At 31.5% G+C, this 15,826-nt stretch overlaps 2 protein-coding genes and 1 pseudogene across 2 annotated transcripts; 2 read left to right on the top strand and 1 right to left on the bottom strand.

The window, feature by feature from the left end:
* The first annotated feature begins 10 nt into the window (after window positions 1-10).
* On the top strand, window positions 11-2,929 carry LOC129322281 (folate synthesis bifunctional protein, mitochondrial-like). The gene is given in 8 exon segments (XM_054968513.1): window positions 11-150; window positions 682-820; window positions 1,176-1,457; window positions 1,460-1,532; window positions 1,534-1,590; window positions 1,592-2,090; window positions 2,092-2,550; window positions 2,552-2,929. Coding segments are annotated over 7 exon segments (1,551 nt in total). The 5' UTR covers window positions 11-150; window positions 682-747; the 3' UTR covers window positions 2,660-2,929.
* Window positions 2,930-3,773: 844 nt separating this feature from the next.
* On the bottom strand, window positions 3,774-5,916 carry LOC129322996 (uncharacterized). Its single transcript, XM_054969488.1, is given in 5 exon segments — window positions 3,774-4,233; window positions 4,236-4,370; window positions 5,480-5,546; window positions 5,548-5,717; window positions 5,720-5,916. Coding segments are annotated over 5 exon segments (513 nt in total). The 5' UTR covers window positions 5,784-5,916; the 3' UTR covers window positions 3,774-4,156.
* Window positions 5,917-11,081: 5,165 nt separating this feature from the next.
* Window positions 11,082-13,948, top strand: LOC129322535 (PI-PLC X domain-containing protein At5g67130-like; annotated as a pseudogene).
* Window positions 13,949-15,826: the final 1,878 nt, after the last annotated feature.

Genomic DNA, 15,826 nt, shown 5'->3' on the forward strand with positions numbered 1-15,826 from the left:
TCATCTGATTCTTTTCTCTACTGTGTGGATGCTTCCGAGGCTGCTTTTTTATCAGAATTTGTTCTTGAATTTAATTCTTTCTCATCATTTCCTAATTTAGATACCCACAATATGCATCAGTTAGCAATGGCAATTTGAGAGATGCTTAAGGTAAGTAGTCTATCCCTCCATGCTTCTCACGCTCGCCAGGTGTTTGATGATATGCCGAAGAGACTGGTCTGTTTGTCTTCCCCTCAAGTAAGCAAAATCCAACTATGTGAAAACATGTTATTGTCTTGAAAGAAAAAAATGATGTGAAAACATATGAGCTTTAGCCATGAATCCTTGATGTTGATTGTATATTGGAAAAGAATTATTATTATTATTAAAGACTTTGAATCAAAGATATTTATAGGCTCTCCAAAAATTGGTTGATACTTTGATACTAGAAAAAAAAAATTGTTATTTTTTACAATTTTTTGTTTTAAAAAATCTCAATATAATTTCCTTTGCATAGAATAGATTTTTAGTATTTGATTCTTGTAAAATAATTTTAAGATTTAATTTTCTTATATGACCTGAAATTCTCAATTGCAAGTTTTTCTTATATTATTTAATATTTAATTTCAAAGGCTATGGTGTGAAATCACTTTTTGTTCACTGTGATAGAAAATGTCAATTGTTTCTGTTTCTATCTTGAAGAATGGCTAGGATACCAAATAGTGCTTGGGTGGAATAGGGGTTGCACTTGGCAAAGAAGCTGCTCATATGATGAATACCCTGTTGAAGTATCTACGGTCCCCCAGACAACAGCTTCTTCCTATCAGAAAGAACTTTGAAGGTAAATTTGGTGTTAAAATGGGGGAAAAAACACAAAAGAGACTCTTATTACTAGAATACTATGAATATGAATTTTCTTTTATGGGATGTTTAATAGTCACTCGGATGGACCTTTTTTGGCCTTTGGTGTTCCATCAGTCCTCTAACAGTGAATTGAGTTTTTCTTACCGGAAGTGGTTGCTTAGACCACAGAATTGATATTTAGGGATAAAGATGTGCTGATACAATGGTTGTTCTGAAACGTTATGCATACTGCTTAATGGTTTAGAGATAAATCCTTTATCTTTCTAGACTCTTTACTTCTGGATAATTGATCAAACCAAATTACCTGACTCTGTTTTGAATTTTCATTGCAGCATTGGGTTTTTCTGCTCTCCACACTGCCTCTAATTCGTCAGTGGAACTTCACTCGGAAGATCAGGAAGTTGTGATCGCTTTGGGAAGTAATGTAGGCGATAGGCTACAGAACTTCAAGGAGGCCTTGAAGTTAATGAGGAAGTCAGGCATAAACATCACAAGGCATGCTTGTTTGTATGAGAGTGCACCAGCATATGTGACTGATCAACCTTACTTTTTAAACTCAGCAGTTAGAGCAGTTACTAAACTTGGGCCCCATGAGTTATTGGCTGAACTCAAAAAATTGAGAAGGACTTGGGCCGTAAGGATGGTGGTATAAGGTATGGTCCAAGGCTAATTGACTTGGATATTTTATTTTGGAAAATACAAGGTAAGCTCCAACCTTCTGACTGTACCTCATGAAAGAATTTGGAACGACCATTGTGGTAGCTCCTTTGATGGATTTGCTGGGATCAGCCGTGGACAGTGACACAGTTGCTTGCTGGCATTCCTTTTCAGGCCATTCTGGTGGATTTGCTGAAGCATGGGAGAGATTAGGTGGTGAATCCCTTATTGGAGAGGAAGGCTTGAAAAGAGTCTTGCCTATTGCAGGTGGCTTGCTAAACTGGTCACAGAGAACTTCTGTAATGGGCATTCTTAATTTGACACGGACAGTTTCAGTGATGGGGGTACAATTTCAATCCGTAGATTGTGCTGTTTCACAGTTCCGCAAAATGATTGCCGAGGGGGCAGATATGATTGACATTGGAGCTCAGTCTACAAGGCCAAAAGCCACCAGGATCTCTGTTCAAGAAGAATTGGATAGACTAGTTCCTGTCCTAGAAGCTGTTCTGGCCATACCTGAGTCAATAGGAAAGTTTATATCTGTTGATACTTTCTACTCTGAAGTTGCTTCAGAAGCAGTTAGTAGAGGGGTTGGTTCATCTTATAAATGATGTATCTGCCGGACAATTAGATCCTAATATGTTCAAGGTCATTGCGGATCTTGAAGTCCCTTATGTTGCAATGCACATGAGGGGGGACCCTTCTACTATGCAGAATGCTGAGAACCTGCAATATGATGATGTTTGTAAGCAAGTAGCCTCTGAATTATATTCGCGAGTTAGAGAGGCAGAACTCTCAGGCATCCCAGCATGGAGGATGATCATTGATCCTGGTATTGGATTCTCAAAGAAAACTGAAGATAATTTAGACATTCTCATGGGACTATCTGATGTCAGAGCAGAGATTGCCAGAAAAAGCTTGGCCATCTCTCATGCTCCTTTGCTAATTGGACCTTCAAGAAAGAGTTTTCTACGTGAAATTTGCTCTCGACCGGCTGCAGATGAGAGAGATCCCGCAACAGTTGCTTGTGTCACAGCTGGTGTCTTGGTGGGGGGCAGACATTGTAAGGGTGCATAATGTTAGAGACAACCTAGATGCTGTGAAGCTCTGCAATGCAATTCAGAGACAGAGAAGTCATCACGCAAAATGCAGGCAATGATCTAGTTTTTGTTTCCGACGCTAGCATTCTCAGTGACGCTACTTGCTAGTCCAAAGAGACGACTGAACGTTGCCATAGAGCAGAAAGTTTGAAGTATCTTGGGGGGGAAGTATTGAGTGTTTGACAATATTTGTAGCTAGATCATAAACGTGCTATTATCAACTCAGTCCTTAAATTTATCTCTTTTATTTCAACTTGGTTCAACATTTTTGTAACATGATCACTGTTATCAAGAGCATGCCTGTAACTTAGCACTCGATCATTTTCTTATCTTTTTTTTTTTTTTTTTGGGTGCATTTTTATCATCTCGTTGGGCGGGATGGCAGTTTTCAACATACTATTCCATGCAGACGCAATGAATATCATTCTGCCACGCTGAAATTTCATGGGACATTTGACAACTAAATGGCTTCAGACACCTCATTCTGTCCCGCACAAGTGGAATGACTCCATCATTATCCTATCACCCCAGGCGTATGAAGCATTAGTATTGCTAATTGCACAGCCCTTGGATGCATAACTAAGTTTTGAAGTATCTTGGGGTGGAAGTATTGAGTGTTTGACAATATTTGTAGCTAGATCATAAACGTGCTATTATCAACTCAGTCCTTAAATTTATCTCTTTTATTTCAACTTGGTTCAACATTTTTGTAACATGATCACTGTTATCAAGAGCATGCCTGTAACTTAGCACTCGATCATTTTCTTATCTTTTTTTTTTTTTGGGTGCATTTTTATCATCTCGTTGGGCGGGATGGCAGTTTTTCAACATACTATTCCATGCAGACGCAATGAATATCATTCTGCCACGCTGAAATTTCATGGGACATTTGACAACTAAATGGCTTCAGACACCTCATTCTGTCCCGCACAAGTAGGAATGACTCCATCATTATCCTATCACCCCAAGGCGTATGAAGCATTAGTATTGCTAATTGCACAGCCCTTGGATGCATAACTGTATACGGATATGGTAGAGCAACATCTTAATTAGAGAATGGTTCAATTTGACCAATTGATGCTGCAGCCAGTTGTTCAGTTACACATACTTTGCATGGTGACTTGCAAACTCAATTTCCAACACCGTGCTTACTTTGTAGACTGTAAAATGAAGTGGCAAGAAAGTTTGGCCCATGTTATAACTAATTAATGAGTGAGATTTTATTGAACATCAAAAAGGTATCTGTAATATTATCAGCGCAAAGCAGAGTCTACTATTACATCAATACAGCCAGAATTCATGAAGGTATCAAACAGTTACAAGATAAACCACAAAATTGAGCAGAACCCAGCACTTGTCTCAAAATTCTCTTCATACAAGTGAGACAAACAAATGAACAAAGATGAAAGATAAGACCCATTAGTTCCCTGCCTACCCTATTTCTGAATCAATAGAAAGTTGTGACCACTTATATGAAGGTTATCACACATTATAGCTGACGTTGAAAATTAATAAAAAGCAGGGTTTCTTCATCAACTGAATTCCTTAGTTATTAGTTAAGAACCATTTTGCTTCAGAGCCTCTGCTTCAGCCTTTGCCATGGGATCATCCTTGATGTCAATTTCCTCTTCCTTTCTCCTTCTCGCTCCTGGGCCGTTTGTTTCTGTGTATATCTTGCAGCCTGCATAGCAGCTCGATTTTCTGCCTCAATACGACGCATTTCCTCTTCTTGCTGCTGCCGCTCAAACCAAGTATCCGCATCCGCCCAAACTGAAATCAGAACACAGATTCATAGAATCAATCACAAAGGATGAAAGTGACCTAGGCTCTCCGGACAAAATTTTGAGAGAGTAATTTATGGATATATAGCTTGTTAATAAATCTCCACTCATTAAAATTGTTTGTGAGTATAATAAAAAAAAACATGAAAAGCAATCATATCACTGCCAAGAAGGAGAAGAACCACAGTTTCTATATTTCTACTTCACTAATCATTCCATTATCTTACCTTTCACAATTTAGCTTGGCTGGATAGTGAAGGTGAAGGTGTATCCTTCACCAGGATTAAAATGCCACATGGTCATCAATGTAACTTTGAAACATGGATTATGAATTACGAGTGATAAAAGCAATGGCTGTGCAGGAGGAGGAAAAAAGCAATATGCATACTGATAGATGTATGTCGAATATATGAGGGCACATACTTGGATAGAGTCAGGGATACTACATGATTCAGTAAGGCTATATAGAGATTCCATGATTGATACTTAAGAGAATTTCATAAATAATACACAAACCAGAGGATAAGACATAAGAGGGGCCATGTACATGTCTACCCTGCATATCTTAAATAGGAAAAATAAATTTAGCCAATTAACTGTATCTGTGTAAATAATTCAATGAACATGAAAGTGATGAATCCAATCAGCAATAAGCTCGTGGAACTGAACTTCTACTGAAGTCATTGTTAAAATAGCGATTAACTGATTAAACATTCAAAAGTAGGATGATAACAGGTCCAGTTATTTAATGCACATGTTACATGACTCCATCTAGAGGTTCTACTATTCTCTATGTATCACTTGATCACATATTTACCCCATTAGCTATAAATCCTGCGTATTATAAAGTCAAGAGATAGCACATATTGTCTAAGAGCAGCCCGCCAAAAAAAGCTAAGAGAAAAGAGTACAGGTAGTACTGGCATAATATCTACAATTGGATTCAAAAATATAGATAGGTTTAACGACAAAATTAGGACGCAAAACTTTCAGAAATCAGTGAGACGCATCTACGGGCTGTTAAATTGAATCATTGGGGGGGGCAGAAATTGAGGGATTAGGGTTTGCTATAATTGAAGGAAAAGAAAAGGAACGCACTTGGCTGAGCAGCCCAACCCTGTTCACCACCCTTAATGCGCTCAGGAAGGGCGTAGTTAACAGTAAGTAACACGGCCGTAGAGTTCAGCACCGTCCATGTTGTCCATGGCGGCGGCGGCGTCCTCCCTCTCCAAGAAGGTGACGAAGCCGAAAGACCGGTGCTTCTGCGTGGCCTGGTCAAGCGGCGTCTTGACGTCCTTGATGTCGCCAAAGGGTATGAAGGCAGCGTGAAGAATGCCTCGTTCACTTCCTCCGCTAGCCCTCCCACGTACAGTGTGTTCTTCTGAACACCTTGCATCGCCATTGCCGCCAGTTGCAGGAGCTGCAACAATTCACAATACAACGATGACGGAATGACTGAATGGCTCAAATTGCGAATTCGAGTCGAATTCGAAGTATGAGTATGATACTGTGTTTTATATAAAACTAGATCATGCCTTCTGTATCTGAAAATGTGGTAAGCAAATAGTAGATTATAGATGTTTAATCACAGTACAATTTCAGGGAAACAGAGGGGAAAATGAAAGAAAATCCCTTATTATTAAAGGCAAATAACAATAAAATGTTATAAAATGTCATTATTTTTTAAATATAATGGACTTTTAAAAAATAATTAAAATACTTTTAATTTAAATTAAATAGTAATAGTAATTGCTTATTATGTTGTAGGTAAAAAAAAAAAAAACTTATTATTTAAGGGTAAAGAAGTCATCTGTATTTATAACACTTAAACATTAATGAAGTAAAAAATTGCATAGGAAAGTTATAATTATTTATTTTATTTTAATTATTGTTAGAAAAAAATTATTATTTAAATTAAATAATTACGATATTTATAATACTTGACTTTAATTAATGAAACAATTGTACATGAGAAGGGTAATTGCCCATTCCATTTTAGCATTGTTAAAAAAAAAAAGTCACTATTTAAACTAAAATAATCATATATTATTTATATACTTGAATCTCAATGAATCAAAAATTAGTCATAACATGATGATTTTTAATTTTCAATTTATTTTCATATGTATATTTTTTATTTTTATTATTGTCTTTCAAAGCAAATAAATTTTTTTATTTTTTCTATCGTTTAATTCATATACTGTTTCATACATCAAAATTTTACTGTAATAATCTAGAAAAAGTTGATGATAATATATTTAAAATTAATAAAAGTCATTGTTACTAAAATAAGAGTAAAGGAAAAAAATTATTCAAAATGATCCAATCATTTTGATTTCATGTTAACTTTGATTCTAGCAAATCACTCGATTCAAAATAGTCCAAAGTGATTTAATTTCCAAAATGGTTAACGAGTCAAACTAAGCCATTTTTGTATCCAAATAGCAATCCAATTGGTTCGATCATTTTGTGTTATTTTGATTCTTAAAACATTACTTCTAATCATATTTTATTAGAATTTAAAAAACTTTATATCTCATCAAATATACAAAGAAAATGAATTACAAAGGTGAGAAAATGAAAGAGTTTGCTCTGTTTGGATAGGGGAAAAATATAAGAGGAAGAAAATATGAAAAAAAATATGAGAGAAAATGAATTTTTCCTATCTGAATGAAAAAGAAAAAGTGAGAGAAAAGAAAAGTTGGAAGAAAATGAAAGTGAGACCCATTACATATTCTTCCTAACTTTTTTCTCTATAATGGAGAGATTTTGAGTGTAAAATATTTTTTTCTTTTTCTACCCTCTCCTTTGTCTCTTAACTATTTTTCCGCTAGACCTATCTTAGACTAGTGACCTCGATGAAGAATATGATGACGATGATGAGCCATACAGCACAAGAAGATGAGACATATGGAAAACTTGCTTATCTAGATATATTTTCATTTGTTTGTATAAATCCTATAATAATATATATATATATATAGTTATTTATATTTAATTTTAAAAAAACGCCACCTTTTGATTTTTTAAAATATAAAAATGACATATTTTTACAAACTTATTTGATGTTAAATATAATAATATGGAAAATAAATTTTAACAAGTTTCTTCTTTCATTTTTTAAAAAAATATAATAAAACATAATATATAAGGGCATTCTAGATATTATATTGTCTATCATTTTTTTTCTTCTCTATTTTCTTTTATCCATCAAAACAAGAAAAGTGATAATATTTTTTTTTATTTTTCTCTTATTTTTTTTTCTTTTTATTTTTATCTTTGTAACTTTTCTTCCTATCCAAACATAGAGTTAGAGTAGTTGAAATTTTAAATAATTAAATTAAAAAGAATTTTAAATTATAAGAAGTTATAATAATATATGAATAATCTGCCAACATCTAGACGCATACTAAGGTTATTATTTATTTAATGCAAGGCAGCACTAGCCAGTGCAAAATTTAAATTGTCTCTTTCAACCAAAACAAAAAATCGTAGAATTTTATATAAATAAAAGTAATTAAGTGACAAAACTTTCGGAAACAAATAGAGGCACGCCAGGAAATGCAGTGGTGGGACAAATGACATTATGCAATTTCCAGGTAGCTTCTTGCAGTACTTACATAGTTTTTTCATTTTTTACTGTTTGAAATTTAATTAAATATTTTTATTTTTAGGTGATAAATAAATTTATTTTGTATTATATTTTAAAATAAAGTATTAAAATAATATAAAATTTACATCATATATAGCAATGTACTCTAAACAAAGACCAAAAATTGGGAAGTCGGATTTGATTGGAGTTCTTAAAAGCAACACCAATGGCACTTTATTGAGACTAATAAACCTCAAATCAATATTTCTATCGTCACTTAAATACCAACCAGTCCGTTACCCAAAAAAAAAAAAAAAATTTACCTACCAGTCCATTTTTTTTTTAGAAAAACCAATATTATTAATATAAATTTAATATTAGTTACAACTTAGAAAACAATAACGCAAGAAAAAAATATTTTTCTAATCTTATTTATAAGACAGAGAAAAATATTTATTTTGGACTCTTTTATAAGCACTTCGATGATTTTTGTGTCTATCTTTACCTTTTAATTTTATAAAATATTGAGAAAGTTATTGAATGTTAAATTATTTTATTTTTATTTCATAAATGCTTTTATTAGATGACAATATATCAATATTACTAAATTAAAAAAGTTATGGATTAATCGCAAGGATTTTGGTCAAAATTTTTCAATTTTAGATATGATCATTAAAAATTAATCAACTTTTTAAATCATGTAAGTTGATTAAAATTGCATAATTTGAAAATGAAGGTAGTGGCATAGACATTATTGTACCGTTACCACAAAAAAAATAAAACTTATTCATAATAGAATGCCCAAAAAAGAAGTGATTCATAATATGATTTTTCTAAATTTCAAATGTATAATAGTCCCTAAGAAAACACTTTACAATAATGAAAATTAGCTTTTGGCTTATTGAGATTAATCATTCATATATGTGGCCAAAATTTAAAGATGTGGGAAGCATCCAAGGTTATAAATGTACAAAAGACATAGTTCCTTTAATTTGCTTAAAACTCCAAGCACTTGACATCCAAATAATCCCAAACAAAAGTGAGAAAACCTTATTGACCTTTTCTCTTCTCTTCCATGGCTGCGCTTCCATTAATTATGTTCACTGTTTCAATCTTCCTCCTCATCACTACTTCATCTTCTTCTGCTGATACAAATTCCAAGGTTATTCTCTTCTGCATCATCATTAATTTCTGCAAATTCTTCTAAACATGAAACTTCTGCAAATTTCATTGATTGTAATTTGCAGGTTTTGGAGAAATGCTCAAGAAGAAGACACTGTGAAGAAGGGATGTTCTGCAATTCTTGCCCTGCAAAATTTGAGGGATCAGATGTGTCAGATCAACATCTTCAACCTTTCAAGCTTCTTGTATATGTGTGTGTGTGTCTCCTCCATTCCACAGACTCTGGAAATTATTGAAGTTTTCTTCTCAGAAATTTCATGCTACTAATTCCTCTGAAGAACTTGAAATTTATGAGAGCAATGCATTCAAGTTTCATGAGCATTAAGTTAGTTCTGGAGTTTGTGACTTGTATTGCATTAGCTATTGTTTTTGCATAGTCTCACAGAGTGAGGGTTCAAATTAATTTAGACGATGGTAATAATACCTTCAAATTTTTGAGGATATAGAGTGATGAAATTAAAGAAAAAATATTGTTTTGGAAAAAATATATTAGTTGGGTTAAAAATTGAAGTTGAATTAAACAAAATTCTCTTAGAGTTGTATGAATAATTAAAGTAAAAAAAAAGAATTAAAATTTGTATTCCAAATTCCTAATTGGCCTTCATTGATTTATAGTTGTCTCGGAGGCAATAATTAATTTGATGATGATTTCTTTTTTTATTTGCAGAGATGTATAAAAATATTATACTAACAAATTTGAATTGAGCAGGATGATACATTGCCATTCAATAGATACGCATATTTGACAACACACAATTCATTTGCAATTACAAGAGAAGTGCCCAAATCAAACCAAGCACTAAATCCTGAGGGCTTTTTTCCCAGAGTCACGTTCTCAATCAAGAAGACAGTATAACACAGCAGTTACATGTAAGAACAAAATATAATTAATTTTTTTATGTTGCTTAATTCATGATGATGTAATTAATTAATTAATAATATAAGGAAATTAATTTATATTGCAGAATGGAGTTCGAGCTCTAATGCTGGACCACTTATGACTTACAAAGGAGACATTTGGTTGTGCCATTCCTTCAAGGGAAAATGTTATCCCACTACTGCATTGTAAGTGAGATACTTACTTGTTTACCAACCTTTATAAATTATAATTATAATAATTTATATTTTATATTATATGTTATATTTTCTCTTAAAAGAAATTCGGTGGTTGATGGGTAAACATGAAGAAAGAAAACAGCTGGGCCAACTCAATTCACTTATTTAGAGGATTTTTAATGGAATCATATAAAAAATTAGTTTTTTTTTCCATGGAAAAATTGTGTGATAATTTTCTAAGAATTATTTTTATCATTTTTTCCCCAAAAAAAAAAGAAAAGAAAGGCAGCCCAACTAGAATTGACTCAAGCCTAAATACAATTTAAAAGCCCAATTTGATTGGGACGTTGTCAAACTTGGCCCAATCTTAACCTATGAACTTCTAATCAGACGTGCCTTTTTTATACTACAGGCCAGAGAACACTACGATGAGATTTGATTATTTATATTTAATATTTTTTAAAAAATATATATTAACATGTACTGTTAAAATTTAATCTAAACAGTTCAAACTTGTCATTGAGGCTCATAGAGAAAAATGGGAGTGAAAAAAAATTATGTCCTTTTATATATATTCTCTATACATTTATTGACCTAGACATGATAAAAATGAATAAAAAAAAATCACTCACCCACACACACACATATATAAATAATATTTTTCAATCAAATTAAATATGTAATGGCTAATGTTAATGTCAAATGTAAAAATAAATTATTAATTTTAATGACGAGTGAGTTTAAAGACAGCATGTAGCAATTTAATTGAAAACAATAATAAATTATTGTAATTAATGTTAGTGTGATATTTGATAGGAGCCTGCAATTAAAGCCCTGAAGGAAGTAGAGGCATTTCTGGCGAAGAATCCATCAGAAATAGTGGACATTATATTGGAAGACTATGTGGAGTCACAAATGGACTGACCAAGTGTTGAATGCTTCTGGGTTGACCAAGTTCTGGTTTCCTCTCTCAAGCATGCCTCAAGATGGCCAAGATTGGCCTCTGGTCAAAGACATGGTTGCTAGACATCATAGGCTCATTGTCTTCACATCTCAGAGACACAAGCCAGAAAACTGAAGGCATTGCTTACCAATGGAACTTCATGGTTGAAAATCAATGTGAGTAGCATCAATTAATGCATTTCAATATAATTTTTATATTTTTAATTGGGAATTATAACATGTCCTTAAATGGTTAAACTTTTTTAACCTTGTTCTAGGAATATATAATTATTGTACTTGATACATCTAAGAGAGTTCCTAAAAATCAAACAAAAGATTAAAAATATAAGTGAGATAGAATATTAAAACATTGAAATATTTCAATAAGATTTCTGCCAAAAAAAATAATTCCAGGAGATAAAGTTAGAAAAAAGTAAGAATAAAATCACTAAACATAATGTACCACAGGACTTGAGTCTGGTAGAAGGATTATTTTCTCACACAGAATGAAGTAAGATTTGATTTTCATGTAAGATGTCTATATCTAGTTCTCACTTTATTTGCATTACAAATAGAATTGTTTCCACTAAACTACTTATAAGTAATAAAATAATCTCAGCACATATGGGTTTCATAAATTAGGATGAAAAAGGATATCATTTTATTGTGTAGAAAGAACCAAATATATAGTAGAGAAAGAAATTTTAGTGAGCCCCATGTGATGGATGTGTGGAACTCACATGCCCATAAGATGAGATGAGAATCTGTGTAATCATTCTTTTTGTGTAATTTATTGCTATATCAACATAGAAAATTTGATACCTTAACAACACACACGAGTATAATTAGAATGTTTCCCACTAGAACTACTTATAAGTACTAAAAATAATCTCAGCACATGGGGTTTCATAACATTAGGATGAAAAAGGAACATTTATTGTGTAGAAAGAAACCAAATATATAGGTAGAGAAAGAAATTTTAGTGAGCCCATGTGAGGATGTGTGTGAACCCATGCCATAAAGAGGAGATGAAGAATCGTATGTAATCATTTTGTGTAATTATGTATATCAACATAGAAAATTTGATACTTTACCTACACAACGAGATATTATTGACTTAATTTTCTCCACTACATATAACACGCTCGCTATGTGGAGATGGAGAGCAAAGAACAAGAGATTAAAGGTTTGAAAGGATTGATTTCGGTACTTATCACAGTAATGAACACATGGCGCTCATCTTTCTCTGAGCACTGAAATCAATCTTAAGTTAGAACCTCATCTCTCCTCTCTCTCTCTCTCTCTCTCTCTCTCTCTCTCTCTCTCTCTCTCTCTCTATCTCTCTCTCTCTCTCTCTCTCTTCTCTCTCTCTCTTCTTTCTTCCCCAGCATAGTTATGTGTGGAACATAGTGCAATTCAATGCTATTTTTGTGAGTTGAGAATGATGTGATTAAATGTAGATGGGAGGGGAGGGATGGAAAAAGGAAGATGTCCAAAACGTGAAGAGTCAGCAGCAATGAGTGACAAAACCAATCTCTGGTTTTTGGTGAAATCACTTCAGAACCATTCCAACCAAACAAGTCGCTTGCAGAGACAATTCAGAAGACCTCCTCAACATGCTTTCTCCTTGCTATGCTGAGGCTGGTCAACGTTGGGCCAATTTCGTTGCCGTTGACTTTTACAAGGTAACCACTTTTGACCGCCACGCATCCTTTTGCCCAATTTTAAACTCAAATACTCTTTCCAATTCTTATTTATAAGATTTTTTTTAACATGTTTTATTGAAATAAAAAAAATTAAATTTTTTTAATTCTCTCTAAAAGTTTAGTAAGTTTTTAATTTTATTTTTATTAAATATACATATTTTAATAGTATACTTTCAGTAAGAGAGGAAACTTGTGTATAAAAGTTAATTTACATCTTTTATAAATATAAACAATTTTTTTCTTTACAAATAGGTATGAGAGAATATCTCTCAACACTTTGAATTTTTTTTCTTTTTTACATGTTGTGTCCGTTTTATTCATATCCTTTTTTTTTTGTATTTCCATGTTTTTTAAGGTCTTTTGCTTTATATGAGCAACAAGCCCAAAAAAATTTAAAACGCAGTTAATCTATACATATATTTTACAAAGGCACTAGAACTAAATAATAGGAATCCATTTGGTTGTGTGTGTGTGTTAAATTTTCTTATCTTTTTTTTTTTCAAAAAAAAAACAAATAGGAATGATTGATATGCATTATACATATAAAAGATCAAGAAAAAAGGAATTTTTTGTAGGATCACTTATCCCCAGGAGCTACAATATCCCTACCTTTTCAGAGAGTTTAAGATGAGTTACACAGTGTATGATTATATAAATATTTAGCTTCCAATAATTTTTATAAAATATTTAGTTTATTGATATATTGAAAATTATGCTATGATATAAATTATAAATATATATATAGATATATATATATATATATATATATATATTAGTAATCATATTGAATAGTGGCCACTGACGTAGAGAAGTGACGGAGGAGGATCGTTTAAAGCCGTGGATATATGCTAAACGGGAAGCTCTTATGTGGATGTGATGATCTACATGCTTTTGGTAAGGCATCACATAATTTCTTTTTTTTAAAAATAAAAAAATGAGTATATAAATATCTATATTTTTATATTATTATTAAAACCTGTCTCAAACTATATAAGATGAACACCATCTAATCATCCTAATTAAGTACATATATGTTTATGTGCAGCATGGATCATCATGCAGACCCAACTGAAAGCTTCTGCAAATTAAATTTCACTGGAAAAATATTGGGGTTCAGCCAGGCCATTCTAATCAAAGAAGCTAGTGTGTGTATGTGGGGACCGGGTTTCTAACCGGTTTAACTCTGTATACGAGATTCATGATACACTTGGATTAATGACTATTTGAATTTTGATTTAAACCAAATCTTTTATTTGGATAGATGAACAATTATGGATTTAATTGAGTCATTCAAATCCAAAACCATTTGAAATTATAATTCTTTATAATTTAAATTTTCTTACACTCTAATCATTTACAATTTTAATTACTCAAACATTTTATTTTTTTTTACATTTTAACTATTAATATCTCTATGATTCTCATATCTTATCTCATCTCTTATCGATTAAAAAATAAAAATAAACTCATCTTTTTTATTTTTATTTTTGTTTTGAATTTCAACTCATTTCTCCTTTTCAATTGAACTTTTTAAATAAATAATTTGAAATACATTAATTTATCACATGTGAAATTTGAAATGTAATATTTTGAGTCTAAATTCAAATTTAAATTCATCAATCCAAAACACATATTAGGTAGTGTGTCTGTGTGTGTGTGCATTCTGTTGTGTCTTGCTACCATGTTTAATTTTGAAAGAGATGAAGTAATTGAGATTAAACACACATGCATGCATAACACACACACAAACACACTATATTACATATAATATGTGTGTGTAATCTATATAGCGGGGAAAGTGGCTTAAATGCAAAGGGAAGTAGGTGGTTTAATTAATTCTCACGTGTAATTGTTAATGTTGTGTTTTTATATGTAGGAAAGATAAAAAAACAATAGGAAAAAATATAACTTTAAATTCATGTACTTTTCTCACATTTGTTATTGATTCCTATACTTTTTTAAATATTTTTTATTTCTGTATTTTTATTTTTCATTGTTTTAGGTTCCTCCATGATTCTTGGAAGGACCTAAAATAATAAAAAATAAAGTTTAAGGATTAATAACAAAATGAAAACAAAGTATATAAATTAAAGCTATATTTAAAAAAAAAAAAAACATGTTCAAATGGTTGTCTCCATGTGGCAAAAAAAAAGAAAGTTGTTTCCATGCTATGAACATGGTCTTTTAAAATATCCAAGAATAATTAGAATTGTTAGTGTCAATGCAAATTTAAAAGACGCTTTACCAAGGTGCAAAAAAGTAGCTGGAAATACCAACTAAAACATAGCTCAACTAATAAAAAAAAAATTATACTAACTTGATCACGATTTGAATTTGAGTTTTGAATATGTAGTTCTATAAATACTTATGGTAAGCTTTGTCGCTAATGTGATCCTATCTGACTCAGCCCATAAATAATGAATATTAATTGTATAAAAGAAAAGTGACTGGAAATGTAAAAAAAAAATGCAAAAATATCATTAATATAAAAATAAAAAAAATTGCTAGTTAATAAAAGAGACTCCCTTCGTTTAAAAAATATAAAGTATTTTTAATTAAATCTCACCTTAATAAAGTAATTATTTATTTTAAACTAATCCTCTTTTTATATTTACTCCTATTTATAGGGTGTTCAACCATAAAAACATATAAAATGATCTATTCAATAGAGACACTTAAAAAAAAAGATAATGATTACACTTTTAAAAATTAAAAAATATCATATATTTTTAAAGTCCCTCAAAAAATGTTTACATTTTTTAATAAAAATTATTATTATTATTATTATATTATTATTATTATGATCTTATTTTACAAATTATTTTCAATATTTTTATTAGTGTCGATGATCACATTGCTAGTGATTGGAATTTGACAACAGCCAGCAATGGGGTTATAGACTTTTTTTCTTAAAAAAATATGCAAGAAGTAGTATTTGTCATTTTATGCACAAATTAATTTCAATTT

This window comes from Prosopis cineraria, unplaced genomic scaffold (genome assembly GCF_029017545.1).
Source record: "Prosopis cineraria cultivar Desert tree isolate PC_DT_omini unplaced genomic scaffold, ASM2901754v1 PC10, whole genome shotgun sequence".
In the NCBI taxonomy this organism is placed as follows: Eukaryota; Viridiplantae; Streptophyta; class Magnoliopsida; order Fabales; family Fabaceae; genus Prosopis; species Prosopis cineraria.